The sequence below is a fragment of the Rhinolophus sinicus genome, linkage group LG06 (genome assembly GCF_036562045.2).
Source record: "Rhinolophus sinicus isolate RSC01 linkage group LG06, ASM3656204v1, whole genome shotgun sequence".
NCBI lineage: Eukaryota > Metazoa > Chordata > Mammalia > Chiroptera > Rhinolophidae > Rhinolophus > Rhinolophus sinicus.
In genome coordinates, this window is record NC_133756.1 from 134,313,118 (window position 1) to 134,329,196 (window position 16,079).

At 44.3% G+C, this 16,079-nt stretch overlaps 1 protein-coding gene across 6 annotated transcripts in view; it reads left to right on the forward strand.

Annotated features, from left to right (window-relative positions):
* The window catches only part of SLC6A5 (solute carrier family 6 member 5), a 51,445-nt gene extending 36,730 nt beyond the window's left edge, over positions 1 to 14,715 (forward strand). For all 6 annotated transcript variants that reach the window (XM_074336135.1, XM_019742625.2, XM_019742624.2 and 3 more), the window contains exons 13-16: positions 811 to 910; positions 3,435 to 3,535; positions 7,480 to 7,647; positions 10,024 to 14,715. In XM_074336135.1, coding sequence (XP_074192236.1) covers positions 811 to 910; positions 3,435 to 3,535; positions 7,480 to 7,647; positions 10,024 to 10,179 — 525 coding nt within the window. In that variant the 3' untranslated portion in view covers positions 10,180 to 14,715. The remainder of the gene's footprint in view (positions 1 to 810; positions 911 to 3,434; positions 3,536 to 7,479; positions 7,648 to 10,023) is intronic.
* Positions 14,716 to 16,079: the final 1,364 nt, after the last annotated feature.

Here is a 16,079-nt window from a genome sequence, read left to right on the forward strand (position 1 = left end):
AATCACAGCTGGTTTTGTGTAGCTGGCTCCAGCTCCTTAGGGATCTGACCACAGAGGGAAATATGTCACCTTGGCCACTAGTGATTCTTCCAGGAGCATCATGATTGAGATGTAGCCTTCTTCAGCCAACGAGGCAGGTGTGTCCTACTTTAAGAAAATATAAAAATCCAAATGGACTGACCAGAGAAATTTCCCGTTGATTATTCATTATAAACCAGAGTCTACAGTCACCCGAGCTCCTTCTGGTCCTGGGTGGGTTGGTAAATTGAGTGTTAGCTCACTCAGTGTGTGTATTTCCTTTGCTCTCTCTCTGTGACCTTGGGCCGTAGTTTCTTTATCTGTAAAATGAAAGATTGGAATGAGATGGTCTCTTGGCCTCATCTATTGTAAAGAGACTTAAAGAGTGAGGTAAAGATGAAGGGGGATGCATGAGGAATGCCCGAAGACACCTAAAGATTACACGAAAGTCGATCAAATGCAGATATGTGGGTCGAAATGATCACCTAATTCTTAAAGCAAAAATGAAGCAATCTGGCTGCTTTTGCATCTACATCTTCAGATGTTGATCTTTGCCTTTTAAGAGTGAGTTGTGAGACTGCTTTCTGTGCTTCTTCTGTTGGTTGACTCTGAGTCTCTCGAGGGACTGCTTTGCTGACATGGCAAGGCCATCAGCTTACATAAGGGACCAGCGTTAGGCAGGGGAGATTCTTTGACTCCCGTTTGCTCCCAACTCTCCTCTCCTGTTAGAAATGGACGAGAGCCTCGATCCAGGCCCACTGATGTTGGCTGCTTCTCTTCCCTTCCTTCTAGGGTGGAATTTACATGTTTCAGCTTGTGGACACGTACGCCGCCTCCTATGCCCTCGTCATCATTGCTATCTTTGAGCTCGTGGGGATCTCCTATGTGTACGGTAAGGGAGCAACCGTGGCTGCTTCTCAGGTAGAACTTGGTGGTTTTCCGTATTTAATAAGACAGTGAATGGGCTTCATTGCTGCTGCTCAGGAAACATAAGAGAGCTGCACCCTTTTTTCCAAGCTTGCTTCAGGACCACTGTGATCCAGATCTGACAGAGACACGACTTTGACTTCTATTCCTTTGGTTTTCTCCCCTCACGTATGCCCGGAGGGTCCAGAGGCCACTCACTGAAGGTGTTGATGATACTAAAAGAAATACATGAACGAATATCCAGAGATGGTCAGGTCTGCTGCCCAAAGCAGGCACGTCTTGCCTGTTGGCACAAGGCAGAAACTTGGAGCCTCCTTACATCATGGATGGACCCCCCTGGAAAGTCCCTAAGAGCTCATTTGGTCCAGGGCCCCCAGTCAACCAGCAGAAGCTCAGACAGGGAGATGCTGTTTCTCAGGTCACACAGTGAGTGAGAGGCAGAACAGTTCAACTCTTGGGTCCTCACTCCTGGTCCAGCACTCTTTCTACCATCCAGTGCTTGGGGTTGGCCCTCGTCAGGATGGCCTGAAAGTAGAGCAGGAAGCTCGCTGGGCCCCGGGAGCTCAGAGGGAGCTGGGAAAAGCTGCTGTGGGTGAGTCCTTGAGACTGTTCCCAGCACAGGGCACGGGGCGTGGCTGTCCTCTCGGACGGTTGTCAGTGGGGCCTCAGGGTGATAAAGCGCTGGCTGACGTGTGGGTCTGGGCCTGGCACGGACTATGGAGCAGAAGTAAATGCCGGGAGTGGAGGGCCATTGAAGATCTCAGGATCCGTTCTTGTGTCAGTGGTGGCTAGAGTGGACTTTTTGGGGTAAACTTTACAATTGAAGTCTAAGAAAGAGCACATATCTTGACTATACATCTCTACGAATTTTCACTCCCATGTAACCAGCACCCAGACCAACATACATAAGGTTATCAGGGCCATTTTTTTTTTTAAGGGGCTGAGATGAACTGTTCTCCTCCCTGAAGGAATACCCCTGTCTCTGCTTTCTACCTCAGTAAGGATTGTCTTCTCATATCACATCATCCTTCCCCACTTTCATGTAGAAGAGAGCACACGTTGAGAAAACAGGACCGGGGAGGATAAGTCTGGGCTGAGGGCACTGGTCGGTGAAGGGAGCAGGTATGGAGGGCACAGGCAGGTGATGGCGTGAGGTACGGGGGGCACAGGCAGGTGATGGCGTGAGGTACGGGGGGCACAGGCAGGTGATGGCAGCAGGTACGGGGGGCACAGGCAGGTGATGGCAGCAGGTACGGGGGGCACAGGCAGGTGATGGCAGCAGGTACGGGGGGCACAGGCAGGTGATGGCAGCAGGTACGGGGGGCACAGGCAGGTGATGGCAGCAGGTACGGGGGCACAGACAGGTGATGGCAGCAGGTACGGGGGGAACAGGCAGGTGATGGCAAAGGGTAAGAGATGGCAAGTGAAGGCTAGAAATGGGGCCCCCCAGAGACTGAGTTCCTGCTCCTCATGGGGCTGAGGACGCAGAAATCCAAGGGGGCTGGGAGAGCCCAGGAACAACCAAGTGGCCAATGTCTCCGGGCAGAAGGCTGAGGATGTGCAGGGCTTATTCGCGACGGGAGAAGGCAGAAGGGAAGTGGGAGTACCTCTGCCCCTCTTGACCTGCAAGGGTGCCCACCTTCCACACAAGTGACCAGAGGACGAAGGAATGAGGAGAATTTAGCCGAGACTGCTGTTCCATCAGTCAGAACTGCTAACTGTGAAGGAGCTCGAACTCGGGGACCGTTCCGGTCCCTTCAGCTTGGCCATCTCACAGTTCTGAGAAAGCCACGCTTCTGATGAACTCAGGAAACAATGCAAGAGACTGCTGAATTCTAAAACATTCCTCAAGAGCTTTTCCTTTCAAGGAGCGTGTGCGTCTGGTGGTTATGTAGGGGCATGGGAAGAACTATCAGCTCTGAATGTTACTTGTTAAGTTAATCAGTGACCAAGAGGACAGCAGTCCTTGAGTTCCAACAAAGTGGGCGATGGCCCCTTGGAAATCACATTGGTTTTTGCCCGCTATTATCACCTTACACAGAGCAAAGATAAACTGACTCATGGAAGAATGCCCTTGGGGAGGTGGGGGACAAAAAACAATATACAGTGATTCTCTCTTTAAATCCCAAGGCTTTCATAATACTCTGTGCTCACCGACCACAACCTTAACTGGGTTTGCCAGCGTTGTCGCTAAGCACCACCTCTGAAAACAGCCACGCAGGTGAATATGTGCTGAGTCGGCCAGGCTGGAACTGAGCTTCTGAGATGTCACCATGGGATGACATTTTTGAACCTCACTGCAGAGAAGATTTAACATCTATTTAAACATCCAATTTTTCCTAACAGTCCCAGCGGCGAGTGATTTGTCTAATAGTTTCCTGCATAATCGGGGTCATGTTGACACCAGGCTGGGGCCATCCCTCGCCAATGCCCCCACCTCACCAGCGGCCACAGCACCTCATGCTCCATCTCCACTTGTCTCTTTGCAGGCTTGCAAAGATTCTGTGAAGATATAGAGATGATGATTGGATTTCAGCCAAACATTTTCTGGAAAGTCTGCTGGGCATTTGTAACCCCAACCATTTTAACTGTAAGGATCGCATGCTTTTTCGTGCAGCGAGCACCTCGCATGTGTATGTGGTGCTTTATGCTTGAACAAGGCGTGTGCCTGCATATGAGCCTGTGAAGCTGGTATGATGGGTATTATTATTATTGTCTTTCAGATGTGGAAACTGTGGTTCAGAGAGGTGAAGCGACTTGCCTAAAGGTGCTCAGCCAGTTGGGCGCAGAGCTAGGACTCATGCGCTATTTGGAGCACGCTTATGGAACATTTCCCATTCTGTCAGTCTGCCTCGTGTACCGATAGCAGAGAATAATCCCATTTCCCCCTGCCCACCAGGATCCAGGCTCTGTTTAAAGTGCTTTCTATATAGCACCCCATTTCTCCCCCACAGCAGCTCTGAGGGGTTGACACAATCATCTCCAATTTACAGATGAGGAAACTGACGCCCAGAGGTTGTGTGACTTGCCTAGCATTGCACACCTACTAACCAGCAACAGCCTGGGTTCAAACTGAGGCAGTCTGGCTCCCAAACTCTTGCTGCTAACCATTACTCAATACAGCCAGTCTACAGCTAATATAGCAGAAATTAGACTTTTATTGTTCATTTTTATTGCTTCTGAGAACTATTTTGTCATCATCAAGTATGGTGATGACATTTTTAGGTCACCTGACATCCATCTTCTGAAAGATCAGAGCCCTTTATGTGTCAGTAAATCTGCATAGGGACTTACATGTACATCCTGTGACCTTTTTTATTGTGCCATAGGCTGCAGGCTTTGCCCCAGTCCACTCTCCAAGCACAGTAACTGATGGAGACCTTGCCTTTTCGGCTCCTCCTCCCTGACCTGTGATGGGTGTCATCTCCACAAGACTGCAGGGCGCCAGCTGCAGTTCTGGCTCTACCCAGTAGGTGGCAGTAGAAACCAGATGAAAACCCTTCTTTACGGTACCAGCTTCTCTAAAGGAAAACAAGCCAGGATGGAAGTAAAATTGTAAAGAAAAAAACACTTTTTCTTTCTTTTCGTTTTCACTGTCACAGAGTGAGTTTTAATCAAAACACCGCAACTTCTTTATGAAAAGACAGAAGTTTAGGCAGAAAAACCATTCAGCACTTATCTCCCTCTGCACTAACACAGACATACTGAGACCCACACCTGTACCTCACATTTCAGTGGCTGTAATTTGACACGTCCCACCAGATTTGGGCCATGAGAGTTGAAAGGAAGTGAGATAGACTTTCCAGTCTCTTGAATTCAGGACCACAAAGTGTATGAAGTACTCGGATTTACCTAATTTGGTGGGAAGAAAAAGTGACACTCTTCCACCTCTGGCGTTCTCCAGCTCTGCTGAGCTCTGCCATGACCCCCAGTTAATACTACACATGACTTATTCTCGGGCGGAATCAAAGTCAGCATCTGTGCTAGAGTCTACGTACCTTTCCCTCCTGTCTTAGAAGAGGTTCAGCTTCAGAGAATTTGACTCTATTTTGTAGAAACATCACAGAATCATCAGTGCTGCTGTTTGTGGAGGTCTAGTAAGAGGCAGGACGTTGTGAACACTGTTGCTGAAGCTTCCGACCACTCTGCTTGGTGGGTGATTCTCTCCCCATTGGCAGTTGTGTGCACTGAGGCTGGGAGAGGCCAAGTGGCTTGCCCAAGGCCACAAAGCTTGCAGGTGACAGAGCTAAGAATTGAATTCAGGGCTATCTAGGCCTCAAGCCCACACTCCAATATTATATTTCTCAAAACCCAGTGCTTTTATCTTCAAGTGGAGTTTGCCAATTTGGGATTAAAATAATCTAAACTTTATGAGTAGAATGTCAAGGAAAAGGCATTTTAAAGACTTGCTTTGTTTTTTTGTTTGTTTGTTTGTTTTGTTTTTTTGCGAAAGTTCCTCAAAACTGTGCTATGCTTGACTCGATTTCCATGATAACACTCACACCAGAGACGTGTGGAGAGGTCTCAGAAAATATCCTGAGCCAGATTTCCCTTCTGTGTTTGGGCGCGAGGGACAAGCAGAAGTGGTCAATTCCATCACCATCGTTAGCTAGTGAAGTCTCTCTCCAGAGCCTTCTTGGGCTGCCATCAGCAAAAGGTCAGCTTGGGTCTGACTCAGTGGCCAAATTATCATCTCTCATGGCCAGACTAATCTGAGGGCAAAGTTTTATCACAGCTGACTTGGCAATGGGAAATTTAAGGCAAGAACAAATTTGCACAGATAAGTTTGATGTGATATTTGTGCAAGTAGAAATGGGTATCAAATGACCAGGCCTAACATTTTTTTTTTTTTTTTTTTGGCCATTTGCCCTTCTGTAAAATGGATACTTGTAGTGTGCTAGAACGAGCTAAGATTATGGATTTAAATTACTTTGAAACCCCTGAAATAAAATTGATCATTTTTATATGTGCCTTCGTGGATTTATAGAGCAATAAATATTCTCCATGCAATTATTGTATACATAGTCAGATCACGTTACTGAATTATGTGCACACATAAGCAGATGAATTGCTATTTATATAGTAAATGAAATGGAGCAACTTACCATAAATACATTAGGCCATACTTCCAATAGACTCGTTAATAAAGCTTATAACTCTAGGGGCAAATGTTTAAAAAGGGGCCAAGAGTAAGGCATCTCTTTCCATAAGAGCAGTTTTTTCAACAGCTGTCTTCAGGCTCATGTTGCTTCGAATCAATGTATTGAGTTATTATCGCACTGAAATACTCACTTGCCCCAACAGCCTGGGCTTTGCAGCCGTAATATAGATGACTTACATTTGTGTAGTGCTTCACGCTTTTCCAAAACATGTCCATATATTATTTTTCCTGACATAATTCGCTCTAGTCATTTTTGGGCAGTTATTTTACTGCTTCAGATAGAACAACAAGAGAAGTGGGGAGGAAGGAAGGACGTACGTCATTATTATTAGGTACATTATTCTAGGCTGATGCTGCCACAGGCAGAATGAATCCAGGGAAGAACATAGTTTTCTCAAGGCAATGCCTCCCCAAGGGCTTGGCAAGAGCAGTTAGAACCCCTGTTCTATTTTGGCACCTCTCTTTTCAGCATGTGTCTTCTCTTGTTCCTTTCAGCTGCATTAACCCAGACTTCAGAGGGTTCTCACTACTGTCGCCAGCCAAAGTGTGCAGTGAAAGGAGACAGGAGAAAATAAATCACGACCTCTCTTAAAACTGAGGGGCAACTCTAGAATAAATACCAAGACTATTGTTCCCAGAAAACTCCTGTGTTGTATACGGGGTATGAAATATATCCGTTTTATAGCAGAGAACTCGGAGACATCAGGGGCCCCTGTTAACGAGTGGTAGAGCCCAGGTTAGCTGTTGGCCTCAGGGCTCAAGGACCATTCACCTTGAGTCAGTTGAGAGGCCATTCTCTTTGTCTCATAGCTGATTATAGGACCAAGCTCCCAGCTCAGTCACTGCTTGGGGACAACTCCAGGTCACTCAGCCAGCTTTAGAGGCAGCGCCTGGATCCGCATTCTCCATCCAAGGAGGAGTAGATTTAATTCGTATTTTAAAAATCAAAGTACAGAAACTTAACAGATTTCTTTATTGTAACAAAAGCTGGTTATCCATTATGGAAACTATAGACAACCCCTTACAAACAGCCGCCACCCCTCATCCGTCAGTCTCCTCGGTGTAGATCTTCCAAACTTGTCTTCTCAGCCTGTCTGTGTCTAGACACAAGCATATGCATTGCTTGGTTCCTCTGAGATGGCACATGCAGGGTCAGCAGCCAAGTGGATGTGTTGTTTTCACCTCTTTGAAATTCACTTTCTTCATTTGGAAAACGGAGTAATAATACTTCCCTTTCAGGGTCACTAAGGGTGTGAAACGAGATAACAGATATGAAAGCATCCGACTCATAGCAGGGGTTCAATCCATGGCTGTTGAATGAAGGAATACTTCATAGCACCACTCTAACATGTGTGTTTCTCTTTTCTTCCTAGTTTATCCTTTGCTTCAGCTTTTACCAGTGGGAGCCTATGACCTATGGCTCTTATCGCTATCCTAACTGGTCCATGGTGCTCGGATGGCTAATGCTGGCCTGTTCTGTTATCTGGATCCCAATTATGTTTGTGATAAAAATGTATCTGGCTCCTGGCAGATTTATTGAGGTAATTCTGTCAGCTCCTTTCCCCTGCCATCCCCTCCCAAGGGAGAAGCTCTGAGCGCTTTGTGCATTGAAAAACAAAAGATTCGGTAAACTTATTCTAGAAGGAGACTCGGTGATTAAGTGATTACAGTTGCCACCTTTTCTATTAAACCCATTTTTATTATGTATTATTCCTCTAATGGAGGCGCTCAGCCAATCCACGGGCTGAGCCGTTATTATGCTATTCCTCAGTGCGGTGACAGCTCTAGGGAATAAATGATCAGACTGTCTCCTCTTCCCTCTCCCCTCACCCACACTTTAAATCCCAGTGTTCGGTTTTTAACCACACATCACATTCTCCCTTTCCTGATGTTCCTCTCTGTTGAAGCCTCCTCCACCCTAAACATCTATGACCATTAAATTAAAAATCATTACCCCTTCGTGTTGTGCGTGTGTTAGGGATGGCTGAGGGCGTCCAATCTGCTTAAAATGTCACCATCCTGTAGAATGTATTACAATGTCCAGAGCCTGGCTGGTATGAGGTGAAACTTATCTTTCTTCATCAGTTAATTCCTTGCTGGACCCATTTCCCATTTCTAATGCAAACAAACAAACACACAAACAAACACAAATAAACACACACACACACACACACACACACACACACACACCACCAAACCAAACCAACCAAACAAACAAATCCCCATGCTCACTGCAGAGTGGACGGGCAGGGGACTGCCACTTGTTGAGCCACAGTAAAGTATGGTCAGGCTTCTGTTCTTTATGACAAGTCACTTGCTCAGACATGCTAAGACTAGATCAGCACTGCCTCCATCTTGAAGATCCAGACCTGGCATTTTGGACCAGACTGGTGCTACTCAGGGTTTGGCCCAGAGACAAGCAGCAACGGCACTCCCTGGGAGCTCGTTGGAAATGCAAATGATCAGACTCTAGCTCGGTCCTCCTGAACCAGAGTCCTGAGGCAATGGGACCCTGGTGTCCGTAATTCAATAAGCTCCCCAGGTGATTGTCATGCACAGTTAAGTCTGAGAGACATTGGGTTTGACCCAGGTGCAGAACGTCTGCTGATAGAGGGTAGTGAGGAGCAGCTGTCGGGGATTTCCTCTTGGTCAGCCAGGTTAAGGGGAAAGAAAAAAAGAGAGGTCTCTGGAACGTTCTGTGGACGCTTGGGAGGGGAGAAGTGAGCTGGGAATAAAGCACACGAGTGAATATGTGACACAGATGCCCGCATGCCAGGAGGCAGCCTTCGTTTTCCTCTGGACTAAAGAGGGAGACGGAGTTGGCAAAGGGAGATGTAGGAGTCTTCTTCCTGAAGCAGCATTCAGGTTTTCGTCCTCAGGAAGTTCTGTCCATTGTCCCCTGGAGGTAAGTAAGTTACTGTGGCCTCCTTCACGCCCAGGGATGGCTTGCTTGTGCCTCAGATGGCCCTTCCCATCACTGACCCAGAAATCGCTTTCTCTGAACAGAAGCTGCTTTAGCCTCTGCTACTTTGGTGTTAGGCTAAAATTCTCTAAACTGATGAGTCGGCTGTATACATTTATTATGGTTGATTTGGGACACAAAGGTTGCTAACTGATGATTAAGGGGAGATTAAACTAACAGCAATAAGAAGCAGCTTCATTTTAATAGGTAATAAACATATAATTGTTCCCTGTTATGTCGTCAGAAATATGTTTTCTTTCCTCTTTCTAAAAAAATGTTTCAGTCAAACTATGTTTTCTGTAAGAAGTTCAGTTGAAGGATTAGAGATAGCCCCATTTTTCTTAGCTTGCCTGTGAAAACCCACACTGTTGAACCGAGTCAGAAGCATATATTTTTGTCAACAGATAATTAAAATCTTTGCTCACTCTTGACAATGTATCTTTGGAGTTGGGATTTTTTTTTTCTGGCCATTTATATGCTTTTGGGAAATATGCTAAACAAAATCCAATTATTTTGATATAGCAACCCACTGTTGAGACCACAGAACAAAGGTAATTGAGCGCACATGTCCTTTGCAAACTGCGTTTGGCAGTGGAGAGAGAAGCTTGCCGATTCTCTTCATTTGGAGAGAAAAAGTGTGTAATTAAAATCTGGGTTCTTTATCTTCTATTAATCTTGTACAAGGCAAACTGCGAGCAACGGTAATATTGTTTGCAGGGTGAGGTCAATAATTTCGAGTGAACCAAACTAAGTCTCCTCTTTAATGTGTCTGTGGCCCACTTAATTACCGTAATACATGGGGCCGATCTTCCTCACCGCTCCTCCTGGCGGGGGCCCTCTTGGCTCAAGGGGGGTGTGTCCCAGAAAATGTGGTTCACAGTTTGGGGTTGGATGGGTGGTCCTAGGGGAAAGTGCATGACTTCTGTGACCCTGTGTGTCTTTGGCTTCTTTGCAGAGGCTAAAGTTGGTGTGTTCGCCGCAGCCGGACTGGGGCCCATTCTTAGCTAAGCACCGTGGGGAGCGTTACAAGAACATGATCGACCCCCTGGGAACCTCTTCCCTGGGACTGAAACTGCCAGTGAAGGATGTGGAACTGGGCACCCAGTGCTAGTCTGATGGCACGGGATGGTCAAGGCCCAGACTTGATGCCGTTTTCCCTCTCTGCCTCCCCCTACTGGTTTCCCCAGCTTTCTTCCCATTTTCCTTCTCCGTTCCTCCCACGTTTCAGTTCATATCCGTGCATGAGAGTGGTTACATAGGACATAGTGTCGCATGCTGTAGTGAAGAGCTAGACAGACCACTTGAAGCACGGTTTGCCAGTGTCCATGGTGTCGGTTTCCGGTAGGGGTGGTCCCCTGAGCACACGCTTTATCCCCCAGGATTGTATCAACTAGGTGACTGCTTTCCAGTGAAGTCACAAAGGCGGTATGTGTGATTTGGTCAACAGAGAAGTATCCACTGTGTGTTGTCGTTGGTGGTGCCGATGAGGCAAATCCAGAATGGCAGAATTGCAGGACCGTTAACTTAGACTCATCAGTGTCGTAGAGGTGAGCTAAGCAGTGTGATGCTTTCATTCAGATGCAGAAAGATCAGGACAGGGTACATTTGGAGGGGCAGCAGTGATCAGAAAATGTTTTAGAGTAAGACAAGGCTTCTGGATTTGGACACCATCCAGGTGGTTAAGTTCACATTTCCATTCACAGTTGGCGATGTTTTCTTCATTTGCACCAACGGTCTCAAGTGTGCCAAGGACTCTGCACACTGCGAATCTCAGTGAAGAGTTGGTTCTCTTCCCTCAGTCATTTCCCCCCCTTATAACCATATATGTGAATTCTTTTGGTTATTTCTTCCACCTCTGTACAAGAATCCATCATATAATTTATGCCTAATTTTGTACGTTCATAACAGAGGTCCATTCTGCTTTCTACATGACATTTAGTGCCGTGATTCCATGTCACGATCCTGTGTTTCTTCTTTTCTAAATGTCTTTCTATAAGCTGTAGCTACCTTGTCTTTCAACCTCTGGGAAAATAAGACTTAGCCTGGTTCTGTCTATATATTATATATATAAGACACAAACTCTTAAAAGTCAAATAACTTCTCAATTTTTACTCTTAACTTTTTCATTCACAGTCCATGCCAATTGTGGTCATAGAGAAAGAAAAGAATTGGAGAATTTATTAGAAAGCAACCATAATATTCACTGCGCTGGTAGAACATTTTAGGTCACGGTATTTACAGATATTTCTGATAAATACAGCTTAGGTAAGTAGCAAGTGAGCCAATTAAGACTATATAGCTTTTAAGACTACATTTAGCTAATTCAATTTTAAGAGTTCCCAATTCACAGTACTCATAAGCGAACTCTCTAATGAGAGCGAATCATATGTCTGCAGAGATTGGCGAAGCCGTAACCTTTATTATCTTCTTGTATCCTGAACATGCATATATGAAATTTTTAAAATGTGGTATGTGTTCATGTAGTGTGTACTCGTAGTGGTGTTTTCTGTCCTTATAAATATCTTATGAATCACTGTAGAGATGGTGAGTTTAGCATAGTATAGTCTGGGTTTTATGTTTTTTTTTCTCTTACAGTAATATCTAAACCTAAAATTGTTTCCTTTATTGGAGACCATTTCAATCATTTTCTTATTTGTCTTCATATTACAGGGTCTCAGGCAAAGTTTTCCGTTCAAATCTTGTATAGTGACGTGACATTTTCATCCTGTTCAACAGCAATGAAACCCAATAACAGACCTTAATGTAACATTTGTTAAAAAATGACTTCATTTTTTTTTTTTTTTAAAGTCTCAACTCATTTTACCGAGCTCTCCCTTTTTTAGGGCAAATATCATTACCATTTGCCAACACCAATGTAAACTTCCAGTTTTCAAGAGCAGCCTGTGGACACTTTTAGAAAAGGAAACAAAGATGGGTTTTGAACTTTAGGTTTCCATGGCTTTTGTCTGCAGCGCATGAGAAGTGTCTCCCTCCTCGATCTCTTTTTCCATCTATTTCCCACAGCTAGAACTTACTAGACTATATCACAGAGACTAAACCCTTCCCCTAGACTTAGCTTTAGGACGCTGAGCTGTGGCCTCACCTGTCGCAGTGTTTCCCCGTAGTGACCTGTCTGCCATTAACACTGGTTTCCCCAAGAAAGCCATATTGATGAGAAGCCCCCATTACTGTAGCAAATTTCGCATAGTGACACCAAAAATTAGCATCTCCATTTGGTACCTGGTGGAACGGGAGAGGCGAGGGAGAATAACTTAGGTGTGGAAATTATCTGCAGCCTTTCCAATGTGAAGGTAGAAGAAACGAGCTGATCAATTAGCATTCTCTCATAGGACCTGTATGTTTGTGTCAGGACGAATGATTTTTGGATTTTCTCTTGCTCCTTGGCTAAAACTTGATTCTGATGCTGGATGCCAATCCAATTTCTGCTAATTACTGCTGTTGTGATTAAAAGAAGGGGGGAGAAAACCCTGTGGAGGCTGCCAGATTTGTACAAACGGAGAGTTAACTTAATTGTGGGGAAGGGTCCTCCTCACTAGCTAGTGTGTGTTGCAGTTGGGATTAGTTGCGTTGGTGTTAATTACGATTTGTCCAGTTAAGATGCAGTAGGTGTTCCCTGAGCAGCTGGGTTTTTTGTCTCCTTTCCCCTACAGTTTCCAAGTTTTATATACACATATACACTTTCCTTAAAGGTGAAAGGTTCTGAACTTATCTAGCAGCAGTGACCTTGTAAATTTAGTTTTGCCCATTTCTATAGTCATGTTCAACTTTGAGGCTTTCTTTGCCAGAGATGTGTTCTGTATCTGAGTTATTTCCAGTCATCGATAATCTGCCCATGCTGTACCTCACGGAGACTTGGCTGGGACGCTAAAAGCTGAGATGTGTATGGCCAGATGGATATTTCTATGCTGTATTAAAATGCACAGTCCTAAACTGCCACTTGAGAGTTCCCCTTCAAACTGAGGAAAACACCGAGTTGATGAGGAAAGACTTTCATTGGTTCACTGTGCAGAATGTGGGGTATTTTCCACTGGGGAGATTATTTTCTAACACCAACAAATGCCAGAAACCCATTCTGAGTTTAAAAAAAAAAGCCATATGTTAAAAACAGTAACTCTGTAATATCCTTAAAGGAGAAAAAAAAGTATATTTCTTAACTATTGGTGTTGTGGCTTCTTATGCAAATATTTGTCTTGCACATTGGTAACTTAACCTCTTTAGGGCCATGTGTTTGTTGTGTATAAATGTGTCCAATCTGGTCTTTTTTTTAAAAATGTTTTCTTTGTATTTATCTATTGCATGAAATCAGGTCAATGCAAAATCTCGATGACCTCAATGTCTTTGAAATTTCCAATGTATTTTTAATATGTGAGAAATGTAATCAATGTGTATTTCAGTGAGTGGCACTTTAAAAAGACATTTCAACACAATGACCTTTACATGGGTAAGACTTGGGTTGTCTTTGTGCTAATGTTGCACTGGAGTTGAGTTTTCCTTTAATTAAGTTCTTATTCTGTTATCTACATGTGCCTCAGTGCTTCCTGACAACCTTCACCTGTCAGCATGGTTTTCCCATGCCTAAAATTAAGACTTTTCTTTCCTCTTCGTTCCCTTGGCCATCGGTCAGCTTCCTCTTCCCAGAGACTTGCACAATAGCTTTTGCTTAATGTATGTGTGATGGCGAGCTCGTAATACCGCTGCTGTTGCACCTGGGTTTGGGTTTGTGACTTGCTTCTTGAAGGCAGATGTCCCGAGTGAGGGCATGCTGTAGGGCAGGTTGTCTTGCAGGGAAAAACGTTCAGGGTCAATGAATGAGCATTTCTTCTGTTTCACACTGGGTATCATTGCAGAAAACTTCCAGGCTGGGAGCAGAGGTTTGAATGATTTAATCCTAGTACTAATATCTCCCCAAAATGGCCCTAGGATTGGTAAAAGTCAAGCCTCCTATCTTTTCTAGCTTTTGCTTCAACTGTACAGAAAGGCCAAGTAATTTTGAATTGTGGTCTCTGCTTGGCCACCTCTGCGCAGCCTGCAGCCAAAGAGAAAGTGTTTTCAGATTGGGCGCTGATCACCTCTGAAAAGCAAGCAGTGGTTTGATTTGCCTGCCATGAATTAAATACATCTTCAGGTAACCATTTGCCTTATAGGTGTATTTTATTGTTAGGGTGATACTTAGTAATTGACTAGGAACTATTTTGTCTCTCGTTTTTTGGTCTTTTTTTTGCACTTTATTATGGACCTATCATGGAATAGGTTTGTTCTTAAATTACATACTCGGCTATTATCCTACGTGCAGTCATCTTATGTGGTATTGTTGCCTATGAATAAAGATATGTTCCCTAATCAGGTCCTTATATTTTTTCATTAACTGTAGATGAAGAAAATATATTATGTTATAAATGATGCATCATATATATATATATTATAGAGTACATATTATATACTGTGCATTATTCATTTAAGAAGTCATTATTCTTGAGGCCCTACCTCAAATTTTGTATTTATGTGTACAAATGCAATTTATTGTATTATATATTTGCCTATTATATACTGACATATAAATTAGAATTTATCCTTACAATGTATGAGTTCACAAAACCCTAAATAAATGTCAGTGTTTAAAACACGATGATTTTGGTATTGTATCTATTATAGACCCATTACCCACATTCTTCCTTTCTTAGAAAATGCCCTTCAGATACCTGCAGGACTGACCTGATTTTACTGGGAGAGACCTGGAACAAAAATGGAAAACTGCCCTCCTGGGTAAATGAGATTTGTGCTGGTGCAGAAACAAACATCAATGAAATTGCAATATTCTTCACCATCAGAATACACTATTGTTTGCTGAATTATTAATTACCCCTGATGGGAAGGACAGAGAGGGAGGGAGAGACTCTGAGTGAATCTGAACAGAGGGACTCGTCAAGTTAAATCCTTAGGTGTGTTGTAATAATCATATTGCCAGTCTCCAGCAAACATTGACGTAGCTCCTGCATTGAGTTAGACCCCAGGCAAATCTGAACAAAAAATAAAACTGTCCCAGATCTCAAGGAACTGAGGGCCTCATTGTATGACTAACTCCTATTAAACAAACATACAAACAAATCAATAAATGCAACCTCTCCCCTTGTAAGCGGACAGAGCCCCCAGATTTCCTGCCCAGAAATGGGCCCTGAGAGCCAGGGTCACGTGTAGAGACTGGCAGCTTGGCATTTCTGTCTGATCAGGTCAACCCAGAAGGTTGACTCTGTTCTCAAATGGACACAGCACACTCACGTCCCGCCCCAATCTTCTGCATCCCTGTTGGCAGGTTACGTGGATGAGCTGGGCCATCCCTCCTGAGAAAAGAAATGCCTTCAGTGATGCTGAAGACCACCTGCCAAGAGTGTATGTATCCGTCCTGTGGAAATGAGACCCCCACACACACTACGGCTTGTCCATAACACTGAACTGCAGAGGGCAGACCGAACAGCAAATACCTAACTCAGCATAAGACCTTCCATTGAAAGGGGAAGAAGAGGCTTCATGGGGCCAAAATGTGGGGCTGGTTTGTCACTCTTGATTTCCTTCCTGAAATCCCTTTGCTCAGTTTTGTTTTCTTTTAGCTTTTTATTTGGGAAATTTTCAAGTATACGTACAAGTGGAGAGTATAAAATAACTCTGGCGTCCACATCACTCGGTTTCAACAATTAGCAACTCTGTCTGTTTATTTCATTTATCCCTCTCCCCACACTGAGCTGAAACTTTGTTTCTTTGGACTATTTCAAAGTAGATCCCAGATACCAAAGAATGTCACTTGGAAGTGCTCCGTTGTGCTACTTACACCTGTTTTAAATAGTCCTTCCCTACTTGGGAATGATGACAAAATGTGGGCCGCTTCAAGCTCACACAGCCGGAGCAGGACCAGTCTATTCTGGGCAATTCAAGAGGGGCCCAAGCCTCTGCCTAGAAGGGGCTAATGTCGCATTTACTCTGATAACTCTCCTGGCG